Consider the following 13,419-nt stretch of genomic DNA (forward strand, 5'->3'; position numbering starts at 1 on the left):
TTGCTCATTTGCACTTTATTGTTTATGTAGATTTACTAGGTGCTTCTACCACACATGCTCTCTAGTTTATCTGCACACTAGTTATTACCCCTAGTACTACCTAACAGCGCAGCATTATTTTTTGTTTTTGATTTTCTCTTGTGGTTATGGAGTAACCTTCCAGTGCTTTTCAGCAGTTATAACCTCTTCTTTTTTATCGCAGCGCGGGAATACCTACCACATACTCCACAGGATATATGTCTAAACATTAACCACTTCAGCCCTGGAAGGATTAACCCCCTACCTGACCAAGCCTTTTTTGGCGATACAGCGCTGCGCCTCTTTAACCGACAATTACGCAGTCGTGCAACGTTGTACCCAAACAAAACTGAGGTCCTCCCCCCCCCCCCCACAAACAGAGCTTTCTTTTGGTGGTATGTGATCACCTCTGCGGTTTTAATTTTTTGCGCTATAAAAGCGCAAAAAAAACAAAAACTTATATTGGTTGGTTTGCACAAAAGTTATATTGTCTACAAAATAGGGGATAGATTTATGGAACTTTTTTTTTTTATTTTTTTTATTTGTAATGCTGGTGATCTGAGATTTTTATCGTGACTGCGACATTGCAGCGGACAGATCAGACACTTTTGACACTATTTTTGGACCATTGGCATTTATATAGCGATCAGTGCTATAAAAACGCACCGATTACTGTGTAAATGTCACTGGCAAGGAAGGGGTTAAAATACTAGAGGGCGATCAAGGGGTTACGTGTGTTTTCTCAGTGTGTTCTAACTGTAGGGGGGATGGGCTCACTACAACATGAGAGAGATCACTGCTCCCGATCACTGGGAGCAGTAGATCCCTGTCATGGTGCTAGGCAGAACAGGGAAATACCTTATTTACATAAGCATCTCCCCGTTCTGCCTCTGTGTCACGATCGCGGGCTACCAGCGGACAGAGTACACGGGAGGCGCGCGCCCGCTAGCTGCCGTTTATGCAATGACGTACGGGTACATAATTTTGTGCACCCGTGCCACTTTGTCGACATATCGGCGTGAGCCGGTTGGCAAGTAGTTAAATGCCCACTTAATACTAAATGTACACAGCTAGGCAATTTAACCTCTTCTGGACTGCCCCACGCAGATATACTGTGGCAGGGCGGTCCTCCTGCATGAAGTCATGTACCTGTACGAGATTTTATGCATGGGTCTTGGGCATTTGTTCGCGACCCGCTCCCGTTGTGATCCGACACAAACGGGAGCCAATCATCGGGGCTGCCTAAGTAAAAAGGCAGACCGCCGTTCTGCCAGAAAGCACCCCCTAGGGACACACTTAACCCTTTGATCGCCCCTGATGTTAACCCCTTCCCTGCCAGTGTCATTAGTATAGTTACAGTTCATTTTTTTTTAGCACTGATCACTGTATTAGTGTCACCGGTCGCCAAAGAGTGTCAAAAAAAAAAAAACAAAAAAAAAAAAATTGTCGTCAGGTATCCGATTTGTCCACCGCAATGTCGCAGCCCAGCTGAAAATCGCTGACCGCCGCCATTACTAACAAAAAAAAAAAAAAAAAACTGCTCAACTGTCTGTTAAAGTAATGCAGTGCTGTATTCATGAAGGGGGGGGGGGGGGGGGGGGTAAACTTTCCGGGGCTGAATTGGTTAAATTGCACTGGAGCACAGATTACAAAATTATGGTCAATATTTTTATATCTTAAATCCTAAATGAAAAAAACAAAAAAAAAAAAAAACAAAAAAAAAAACCACACACACCTTTACAGTAGTAATAGCTCACAGTTCCCAATACGTAGAAATATCTACCTGCCATTCCATGTTACTGCATTTAGTTTTTTTTAACAATATTCCTTTATTGAAACAAAAAGGCATGGTACAAAATCAGTAGAATGGAAGTAATCAAAAGTAGTACATTTCCCATTGACAATGGTAGAATAGGCAAAGTCTCAGTAACATAAGACAAGCAAGTACACCACATAGAAAACTTGCGAGGATAACAGTACTCAATCTACAATATAACTAAGTGCATAAAAGAGGGCATCGCAGCCACCACCAGGTACCCTGGATACAGAGGGGGAAGACACCCCCAATCTAATCTGTACATGGCAGCCATACGCTATCAGACTTTAGCGCATTTCCTGCCTATATAGGTTAACTTATACAGAAGAAGAGCAGCGTTAAGCGATTTTTTTACCCCCCATGAACCTACGGGGAGGGAGGGGAACAGGCATTCCACTTGAGAATAATTTCTATAGCATCTATTTGTATGTTAGTGCAAATAAAAAAAGTATCACGGACAGTACTCAATTTTCTCTAGCATGTTTCCTCCCACACTCCAAAGACATGCTGGTAGGTTAATTGGATCCTGTCTAAATTGGCCCTAGTATGTATGAATGTGAGTTAGGGACCTTAGATTGTAAGCTCCTTGAGGGTGTAGGGACTGATGTGAATGTATAATGTATATGTAAAGCGCTGCGTAAATTGACGGCGCTATACAAGTACCTTAAATAAAATAAATAGTAAGTTTGGTGCACCTAGACCTCTGTTGATCATCCTGTATTCCCAGTAATACCAGTTCTGGAGAGACTGGGACAGCTGGAGGCAGAAATTAATGAGTTCAACTTCACTTCACTCCAAAATCGAGCCACTGCTGGACAACTGCAGAACATATGGCAATATGTACCTTTATCACCCCCACATAGTGTGCAGGCTTGTGACCTCTGAGGGTAGATGCCAAGTAGTTTCTAGAGGGGTATAATAAACCCTATGCAGTCATTTTATCTAAATAAGTTTGTCTCGAGAGGCGATCAGCAATCTGGTACTATCCTCAAGACAGTCCTCACTATCGAGGTCAGGTAGGTCAGCCTTCCACGAGTCCCATAACCATGCCATCTTGGGGGAGTCACAAAGCAGATATTTGCCAGCACACCAAGGATCGGCACAAAGTGGCGTCCAAACGGGTAGTATATTGCATGATCACAATACAAGAAAGGTGCAACATTTGGGAGTCACGCAGGACCCCTTCATCAGGCATGTGATAAATGTGGGATAACAGTGGAAAGAATTTAAATAACTATCAACCAATCAGAAAATAAAGAAAACCAAAACTCCTCCCACCCCAGATAGGTATGACGTCACAAATCCCGCCAAAAAAAAAAAAAAAAATGAAAGACTCAAATGGTTAACATAATTAAAACAGATCCAAAAATCGAAGTTACTTACCGGTAATGTTTTTTCCAGGAGTCTTTCAGGACAGCACACTTGAGACCTCGGCTCCTCCCCTCTTAGGAAACACCGCCTCCACCAGACTTTTAAGTCTCCCCTTCCCTTTAGCCCATTAGTTTTTGCACGAGAACCTCCGGCCAGTCTAGGGAGACATAAGAACACATAACATTTATATTCCTGATGCTCTCACGTCCTAGTGGCAAGACAATATCTGAGTGGGTACCGGTGCTGTCCTGAAAGACTCCTGGAAAAAACGTTACCGGTAAGTAACTTCGATTTTCCCTCTTTCGTCTTTCAGGACAGCACACTTGAGGATAAGCGAGCACTTACATTGGGTGGGACTACTGCCTGCAGAACTTTTCGCCCAAAAGCCTGGTCCTGGGCAGACAATAAGTCCAGTCTATAGTGCTTAACGAAAGTCTTAAAAAACTTGACCACGTTGCTGCTCTGCAGATCTGATCGGGTGTAGCACCTGCCCACTCTGCTTGTGACGTTGCCATAGCCCTAGTGGAATGAGCCCTAATACCTTTCGGAACTTCCACCCCCTTTGCTATATAGGCTTGACTGATAGCTAATCTTAGCCATCTGGCTATAGTGTGTCTAGAGGCTTTGGAACCCATCCTTGCCCCTGAAAAGGAAACAAAAAAGGAGTCGGATTTCTTAAACTGCTCCGTAACCTCCAGGTACCTTAACGCACATCTTCTGACATCTAAATTGTGGAAGACCTGTTCCTGTTCCTTCACAGGATTTGAGCAAAAAGTGGGTAAACAAATTTCCTGGCTTCTATGAAATTCCGAAACCACCTTTGGAAAAAAGGCCGGATCGGTTTTAAAAATAATCCTATCCGGAAAAACTTGAAAGAAAGGTGCCCTCCTAGAGAGGGCTTGTAGCTCGCTGACCCTCCTTGCAATAGTGATAGCTACTAAGAAAACCGTCTTGAGGGTTAAAAACTTCACCGTACAAGACTCAATAGGTTCAAAAGGACCCTCTGTAAGGGCCTGTAGTACTAAGGATAGATCCCATACCAGAAAAGGGGCAAGAGCTGACTGGTCTCTGCCTACTTAAAGCTCTGAAAAACCTGGATATCCAGGGATCCATTGCTAGCTGTTGTTCAAGGAATACACTTAAAGCCGACACCTGACTTTTAAGGGTACTAAGTGCCAACCCCTTATCTGCCCCACTCTGTAGGAACTCTAGCACTGCTACTGGACTGCGAACATTAAAGGAGCTCTTTGCGCACCAAGAACTGAATTTCTTCCAGACCTTCAAATAGATTCTGCGCGTCTCCTTTTTTCTAGAATTCAGAACAGTTGTTATCAGTCCTTCGGAAAACCCCTTACTTCTCAGCAAGTCCTCTTCAGTAGCCAGGCAGCCAGATTCCACCTCTCCACCTGAGGGCAGCAGACTGGGCCTTGATAGAATAGACCTTCCTGGACCGGTAGAATCCAGGGTGGTTCCACCGCCAGTTTCCTTAGGACCGAGAACCATGGCCTCCTGGGCCAGTGTGGAGCTATCAGGATTAGGGTCGTGTCCTCTAACTGGAATTTTCTCAAGACCACAGGCAACAGAACCGGAGGGGGGGGGAAGGCATAGCATTTGGCAAAATCCCAGCTCTGAGACAGAGCATCCACCCCTATCGCCTCGTCCCAGCGGTTCAGGGAGAAAAAGAGGGGGGCCTTCTTGTTTTCCCCTGAAGCGAAAAGGTCCACACATGGGATCCCCCATTTTTCGTTAATCATCTTGTAGAGGACTTGATTGAGGACCCAATCGCCTTCCTTCAACTTCCTCAGGCTGAGGAAGTCTGCTCTCTGGTTTAACTCCCCTTTCAGGTGAACCACCGATAGAGAGAGTACCGTGACCTCGGCCCAACTGAAAATTATCTCCGTCAGACCCCAAAGGGAACTGCTCCTGGTGCCCCCCTGTCGGTTTACATAAGCGACCGCTGAGGAATTGTCTGAACGGATCTGTACATGATGTCCCTGGAGATCCTGTTGGAAGGCTCTGAGAGCCAGAAAAATGGCCCTCAGTTCTCTCCAGTTCGAGGACTGTACTGCGTCCTCGACCCCCCAGGAACCCTGTGCCAGACTCGTCCCCAGGTGTGCACCCCAACCGGTGCCACAATTTTGGACACAGGCAGAACCCACACCAGACCCTGCGATAGGTTTGCTGCCTTTCTCCACCACCACAGGGATCTCTTCACTCGTACAGGAATGAAGACCGCCGAGTCCAAGGACTTCTGAGTGTGGTCCCAAACTTTCAGAATGAACCACTGTAAAGGGAGGAAGTGCACTCCTGCCCACCTTACTGCTGGGAGGGCAGCTGTCAGCAATCCCAAGGCTGACATGGCCCTTCTTATGGTGATTTGGTGATTGCCCTGCAGAACTGCCAAGGCCCTGTCTATTTTGGCAATTTTTTCTTCGTGAAGAAAGACTCTCCGTTGGATTGAGTCCAGGATGTAACCTAGGAATGTAATCCTCTGGGATGGAACCAGGCTGGACTTCTCCAAGTTTAGGAGCCATCCCAGATGTTAAAGTATACCTCTCGCTACTTGCAAATCCTGGACAAGCTGCTCTGGGGAGGGAGCAGGTCGTCCAGGTATGCGACTACCGAAATTCCCCGAAGGCGCGTAAACGCCAGAACTTCCGCCAAAACTTTGGTGAATATCCGAGGCTACGAGGAGAGCCCAAAGGGGAGGGCCTGGAACTGAAGATGCTCTACTTCCTCCCCGGACCTTACCGCCAGCCTGAGGAACTTCTGACTGTCCTCTGCAGTCAGAATGTGCAGATAGGCGTCCCTTAGATCTATGGACGCCATGTAGCAATTCGGAGGAAGTAGTGTTTTTACAGAAAAAATTGAATCCATCCGAAACTTCTTGTAGGAGATTGATAGGTTCAGGGGCTTTAAGTTCAGGATGAGCCTGAATTTCCCTGAAGGCTTCCGAACCACAAAGTTGTGGGAGTAGCAACCCCTGCCCATTTCTCCGGATGGGACACGTGATATCACATCCTGCCGCTCTAGATCCTCCAGTGAAGCTATTAATGCCGCTGCCTTCTCCGCACACTTTGGCAAGCCCGTAACCAGCAGTCTGTGTGGGGGGGACTTGAGAATTCTAATCTGTAACCACTCCTTACGATCCCCAGAATAAACTGATTGGAGGTAACTGACTCCCACTGTGGGAGGAATGCCCCCAGTGTTCCTCCCACTGGGGTTAACCCGTCATTGGGGCTTTTGGGGCTGTTCAGGAGGGCGAAAAATCGCTCCCCCGCGCCCTCTGCCCTTGTTGGTCCAGACTTTTTTCTGAGACTCTGCCCTAGGAAAATTAAACTTCCGTTGCGAACGAGTCTTCTTTTTAGGCTGTTCCCAACTTTCTTCAAGGGGAATGCCTTCTTTTTATCAGGCCGTTCGATCAAGGACCACCTCCAGATCCGGAACGAACAGCAAGTCCCCAGTGAAAGGGATCCCGCAAAGTTTATTTGAAGCATTGTCCCCCTGCCAGGTCTTTAACCAAAGGGCTCTCCTGGCTGAGTTGGCCAAGGCAGAAGATCTAGCAGACATGTGGACCGACTCCACCGAGGCGTCAGCAATGTATGCGATCCCCTTCAAGAGCATTGGGAAAGAGGAGAGAATGGTCTCCTTAGCGGTTCCAGCTTCAATATGAGCTTTTATATGTGTTAGCCAGTGCTCCATGTTACGTGCCACCACTGTGACAGCCATGGCCGGCTTAAGGTTGCCTAAAGAGGAATCCCAGGATTTTCTAAGTAGAGAATCCGTCCGTTTGTCAATGGGATCTGTTAGCACCCCCATATCTTCAAACGCCAAGTCTGTTTTTCTGGATACCTGAGAGAAGGCTGCATTCAGTCTAGGTGACTTGTTCCATACAGCAGCTTCATCCTCTGAAAAAGGGAATCTGCGCTTTAACGCTCTAGAAAAGAAAGGTTTCCTTTCTGGGTCCCGCCATTCCTTTTTAATGGTATCTACTAGGACCTCATGTACCGGAAAGACCCTTTTCTTCTGCTCTCCAAGACCCACGTACATTCGGTCATGTAGAGACAGATTTTTTTCTCCTCCTGGATACCTAGGGTGGTGTGGATTGCTCCCAAGAGCTCCTTCACCTCCTCCAAGGAAAGTTTATATCGGGAGGTTCTGGAGGACTCGCCATCCACCTTCTCTCCATCTGATTCGCCTGAGGAATGTGAAGATGCACCATCCTATTCATCCTCTAAAGCCTCTCTGGAAACCCCCGGTAACTCCTCACTGACTGAGGGACCTGAAGGACCAGGTGCGACATCTTGCTGTGCTGGCAGAGGACCTGCTGGGGGCTGTATAGGCTGAAAATTTTCAAACAATGTTTTGAAAGATTGAAAAGTGCTGGAAAGCTCCTTAACAGAAGCTGCCAGGTCAGAGCTCTGTTCCATAGAGTGTTCCTTAACTAAGCCTTCAATGCATTTCTTGCACAAAACCTTCCCCCAGGACTCTCCTAAAGTACTTCTACATGATGGGCACTTTCTTTTGGACACATGTAAGGGCTTGGTCTTTTCCGCGGGTTTGTCCTGGAATGACAAAACAAGCGCCGGCATCAGCAACAGTCTTTAAAAACAAAAAAAAAACAAGTGACCAACACCAGGAGTGCACCCCCCCAGGACCAACCACCACCAGGGTCCCAGACGTGCCTCTCCTCCCCTCTGACCACTAAGAGGGGGGTTTATCCCATGGAGCTAAGTGGGAATAAGGTAAGGGAACACCACCCCAGGGTTCCACTTACCTTAGTGTGGCTGGTGCTGGCATCACCCGACACAGAACGGGAACCATCCGTCTCTGACATCCCTCTGGCCAGGGGAGTGGTCTGCCTCAGAATGCTCCTCTGTCTGACACTTCAGCTTTAATGGAGCCCGCACCAGCCGTCGCACCATTCGTTTATCCGTCCTGCAACCGGAAGCCGCTGTCCGAACGGAAGTGCCCTTCCCGTCGGAAATGACGTCACCCGTCATCCGACTCAGCGTTGCTCCATGCTGACTCTCAGAGTGAGGGGAATCTGGGCACCTTCATATCGCCTTCCCCAGGCAGCGGAAAAACAAACTCCCAGGCCTTCGCATTCCCCAAGGGAGGACAGGGAGTGCAATGCTACAGCAGGTAGCCAGATTCCCCATCCGTACTGCTGTGAATGAGAGACTTCTGTCTCTCCTTTCCAACGATCGTACCGGCCTCAGCCTCACCAGCTGATATGGCCCAGGTTCCTAGCGATGTCTCCCTCCTGGAGGAAACACCAAAACTGACGGGCTAAAGGGAAGGGGCGACTTAAAAGTCTGGTGGAGGCGGTGTTTCCTAATAGGGGAGGATCCGAGGTCTCTCAAGTGTGCTGTCCTGAAAGACGAAAGAGGGGAGAATGTAAAGAAGGGGTTAACATAAAAACCAACCTGTGTTTTTGTCATATAGGAATTGGTATTGTGGATTATAAGTCACTATAAGGGCAGGCCCGTTGCTAGGGATAGTCACTATTGTTGTCCCTGTCTCTTTTCTTTGGCTCCCTGCATCTCTTTTCTTGACTTTACTTTCTCATCTGTTTTCAACCATCTCTTTTGGTTCTCCAAATTCCTATATTCCTTTCTTGTTTTTCTCTCTCTTTCTTTAGTTCTTTCACTTCCTGTTTTTCTCTTCCTGCATCACTCACGTTTCCCACATTCACTCCCCCTCCCTGGATTGGATGCAGTCTGCCCCGATGGGCAGGGCCAGCCAGCATCATCCGGCCCCAACACTGCAGCGTCCCGTTTGGTCACCGCTGGCGCATCACGCACGCGCAGCCGGCGATGACAGCTGTAGTCTGAACGTACTGGCAAACATCTACCCCACACGCGCCAATCTAGGTCGGGCCGGGGTATTCTGATGTCATGCGTCTCCATGGCATTGGCGGCACCACGGCGTCCCTGTTGCTTGATTACCACCGCATTGCGCATGCGCAATCAGCGATTGCCGTGTTCATGTAACTAATTCTTGCCTACACTGGCGCCGATCGATATTTAGATCGTGCGATCCATATTTATGTTCCCTAGCAATGGGCCCGCCCTTTTAGTGACTTATGATCCACAATATCAATTCCTATATGACAAAAACACAGGTTGTTTGTTAACCCCTTCTTTACATACTTTTTTTGGATCCGTTTTAATTATGTTAACCCTTTGAGTCTTTTTTGGTGGGATTTGTGACATACCTATCTAGGGTGGGAGGAGCTTTGGTTTTCTTTATTTTCTGATTGGTTGATGGTTATTTAAATTCTTTCCACTGTTATCCCACGTTTATCACATGCTTGATGAAGGGGTCCTGACCTTTGTGTTGTGATCATGCAATAAACTACCCGTTTGGACGCCACTTTGTGCTGATCCTCGGTGTGCTGGCAAATATCTACGTTGTGACTTGAAACCAGTACCCAGCTGGTTGTTGCTGCAGCACCCAAACCTCGAGAGCTTACACCAGGAATGTGTGCAATGGGAATATGAAGTATATCTTCGGGGAGTGAACACTAAGCAGGGCCAGGTAAAAAGCAGACAAGGGCTTACACCAGCCGTCACTAAATGGCGGTCCACGCTTGAGCCTGGACCGCCAGTGTAGTAGCAGTCATTGGTTTGCTGGGATCACGGGTTGCCCAGCAACACTGTGTGTGCGCCCCGCCTCCTGCTTCTGACTGCGGGTCTCACTCCTGTCCGACACGTCACATGCGCGTCCCGCCCCCCTGCTGCTCGCAGCTCCCACTTGTGAGGTATATCTTGCAGCTTCCACCCCCCCTGCAGCTTGCCGAATGTGCCGACTCCTGCCCTAAAGGTAATGTGGGGCATAATTTGTTAACCACCTCAATACAGGGCACTTTCACCCCCTTCCTGCCCAAGCCATTTTTCAGCTTTCAGCGCTGTCGCACTTTGAATGACAATTGCGCGGTCATGCAACACTGCACCCTAATTAAATTTTTATAATTTTTTCCCCACAAATAGAGCTTTTTTTTGGTGGTATTTGATCACCTCTGCGGTTTTTATTGCGCTATAAACAAAAGAAGAGGGACAAGTTTGAAAAAAAACAATTTCTTACTTTTTGCTATAATAAATATCCAATTTTTTTTTTTTAAACAAATTTTTTCCTCAGTTTAGGCCGATATGTATTCTTCTACATATTTTTGGAAAAAAAAAAAATCATCGCAATAAGCGTATATTGATTGGTTTACACAAAAGTTATAGCGTCTACAAAATAGGGGATATATATAGCATTTTTATTTATTATTTTTTTTAAACTAGTCATGGCAGCGATCTGCGATTTTTATTGTGACTGCGATATAGAGGCGGACATATCAGACATTTTTTGGGACCATTCACATTTATACAGTGATCGGTGCTATAAAAATGCATTGATTACTGTGGAAATATGACTGGCAGGGAAGGGGTTAACACTAGGGGGTGATTGAGGGGTTAAAGGTGTGTCCTAGGGAGGTGACTAATCTGTGTCCCTATGTACAAGGGACACACCATCGTCTCCTCTCCTCTGACAGGACGTGGATCTGTGTGTTTACACACACAGATCCACAGTCCTGCTCAGTTACTGGGCAATCGCGGGTGCCTGGCGGACATTGGGTCCCCAGTGACGCGGCGGGCACGCGCCCCCTAGTGGCTGGGAGTTACTGGGCAATCGCGGGTGCCTGGCGGACATTGGGTCCCCAGTGACGCGGCGGGCACGCGCCCCCTAGTGGATCACGTCATATGACGTCCGCCCAGAACGAGAACTGCCTTGTCCCACCGTCATATGACAGTGGGCGGGCGGCTATCAGTTAAGGTGCACGCTGATGGGCATATTTTGTTAGGCCCATCAGAGTGCCCCTTAACCTAAAATGTGCCCATCAAAATGCCCCCTTAACATAATATGTTAAGCAACACAGTGGGGTTTAATAAAGCTAAAGAGTGCAAAATCAGGTTCACTTCTTCATAGAAGCCAAGCTTCCGGGTTTTATTGCCAAAGCCTAAAGCTGGAGTCCACCTACAAAAAAAAAAAAAAAAAAAAAAAAAAAAAAAAAAAAAAAAAAAAAAAAGGATTAAAAGCCAGCAGCTACAAATACTGCAGCTGCTGACTTTTAATAAATGGACACTTACCTGTTCCAGGGTCCAGCGATGTCGGCAGCCGACGCCAATCACTTGCTCGACTCTCGGCAGCTGCCGCCGCCATCCTAGGTGAGGGAATCAGGAAGTGAAGCGTGAAGCATTGCGGTTTCACTTCCCGGTTCCCTACTGCACATGCGCGAGTTGCGCTGCACGTCGTAACTGGTCCCCGCTATTTCCCGGGACCTGTGTGTTTCCCAGAAAACAGCGCGGAGGGATGGGAAGAGGCGTAGACTCCGTTGGAGTCTATGCCAGGAAGTGGGTGCAAATACCTCTCTTAGACAAGTATCTGCACCCCCTCCCCACTGAAAGGTGCCAAATGTGACACCGGAGGGGGGGAGGGTTCCGAAAAGCGGAAGTTCCATTTTGTGTAGAACTCCGCTTTAATTGAACAAGCTGAGGTTAGAAGCGGATTGGTTTCTATGCAGAAGTGAGCCTAATTCTGCACTATCCAGCTTTAGTAAATAAACCCCACTATCTCTGTGCCATTGTAGCAGATGCTACTAGCAGTCGGCAGAACGCAAAAAGGCGAGAAATTACAAGAGTTTCACTTTATTGTTCATTTATGCACAATATACAGAAAATTTCATAAGATATTACATAGAAAAGTGATGGCAGAAAAAAAAAAAAAAAGAAGGACTGAGTAGTCCATAGTCTGACAGTATTTATACAGGTTTTGTATTTTTTGTTTTTCTGATTAACTTTTTTTGTCCACGTATAGACCTATGTTTGTCCAAAGCATGTTTGAAACCATTTACTAATAATATTAATGAAATAAGTGCGCTAAATAAACTTCCTAATGTGTGCTAATATGTAAGGCAGATAGCAGAGCCACACCATATAAACCTTAAGCAATAGTGGCCAGTGACGTCATCCGATGTGCCTGATCGGTACACAGAGTACAGTGCGAGGAGAGAGAACGCGGTGAGCGGCTGACTGCCTTATGCGCAGATGTTGTGTAACACAAAGCGAGTGCATTTATTTACATGCAGCAAGGAGATTGATATAATGCTAAGGTTCATTGTGCAATGATATCTTTTCTTTTGGTTGCATGAACAAAACTTACCACCGGAGATCTGTATAACAAATAGGCTGACTATACAGGGAACAAAACCCAGGGTGAAGTTATAACATCTATTGAATGAAGTTTATTGAGGAAGATAAGCACTCTGGAATTGTGACATTTTTTTCATTTTAATTTTGTTTTGTAATAATCGCTGGATTTGGATTATATATCCATCTGGGACTATCATATGCCCTATATACTATTGCTTAAGGTTTATATGGTGTAGCTCTGCTATCTGCCTTACATATTAGCACACATTAGGAAGTTTATTTAGCACACTTATTTCATTAATATTATTACAATTTCATTTGAGTGGTATTTTAGTATCTCCTTGAATATCTTTCATTATTATTTCTTTGAATATTACATATGATTTTTTAGTATAATTTCACAGCAATTGAATCACATCATATTAGCGCTTTAGTACACTATTGTCATTTGAAACCATTTACTGTTGACTGGCTCACTACCTCTGTTGAAGTCTATTCCAAGCATCAACTACCCTTTCAATAAAATACTCCAAAGATTAGTTTTGAACTTTCCTCCAGATATTTTGATGTCATGTCCCAGTGTTCTTGATTTTGTTTTCATATTAAATAAATAAAACGCTGTCTTGAAACTTCTTACCCCCTTTGATTCAAAGGTTTCAATCAGGTCTTCCCTGTCCCTTCTTTCCTCCAGACTGTGCATATTAGACTCCTGAAGTTGCTCTCGATACGTTTTATCCCCCAGACCTTTCACCATTTTTTGTTACCCGTCTCCACACTTGTTCTATCTCAATATCTTTTGAGGTCTCCAGAATAGGACAGTATTCACAGTAAAAGTAAAAACAGCTTACTTGCACTGGCTCCTCCAAAACCCCACTGCATATGGGGCATATAAGATCTTCGTCCACATCACCCTGGAAGCGCGTTACATCATACCCCATCGCTCATCACCGACACTGAAAAAATAAAATATAGCATTACATTTTAAAGAAAATAAATTTGATTATGTTGCTCACA

The 13,419-nt window shown here is 46.0% G+C and overlaps 1 protein-coding gene across 3 annotated transcripts in view; it reads right to left on the reverse strand.

Moving 5' to 3' along the window:
* The window catches only part of RNF41 (ring finger protein 41), a 154,141-nt gene that overhangs the window by 64,777 nt on the left and 75,945 nt on the right, over positions 1 to 13,419 (reverse strand). For all 3 annotated transcript variants that reach the window (XM_073613988.1, XM_073613987.1, XM_073613989.1), the window contains exon 2: positions 13,254 to 13,358. In XM_073613988.1, the coding sequence (XP_073470089.1) occupies positions 13,254 to 13,343 (90 nt within the window). In that variant the 5' untranslated portion in view covers positions 13,344 to 13,358. The remainder of the gene's footprint in view (positions 1 to 13,253; positions 13,359 to 13,419) is intronic.

The sequence above is a fragment of the Aquarana catesbeiana genome, linkage group LG02, assembly GCF_042186555.1.
Source record: "Aquarana catesbeiana isolate 2022-GZ linkage group LG02, ASM4218655v1, whole genome shotgun sequence".
NCBI lineage: Eukaryota > Metazoa > Chordata > Amphibia > Anura > Ranidae > Aquarana > Aquarana catesbeiana.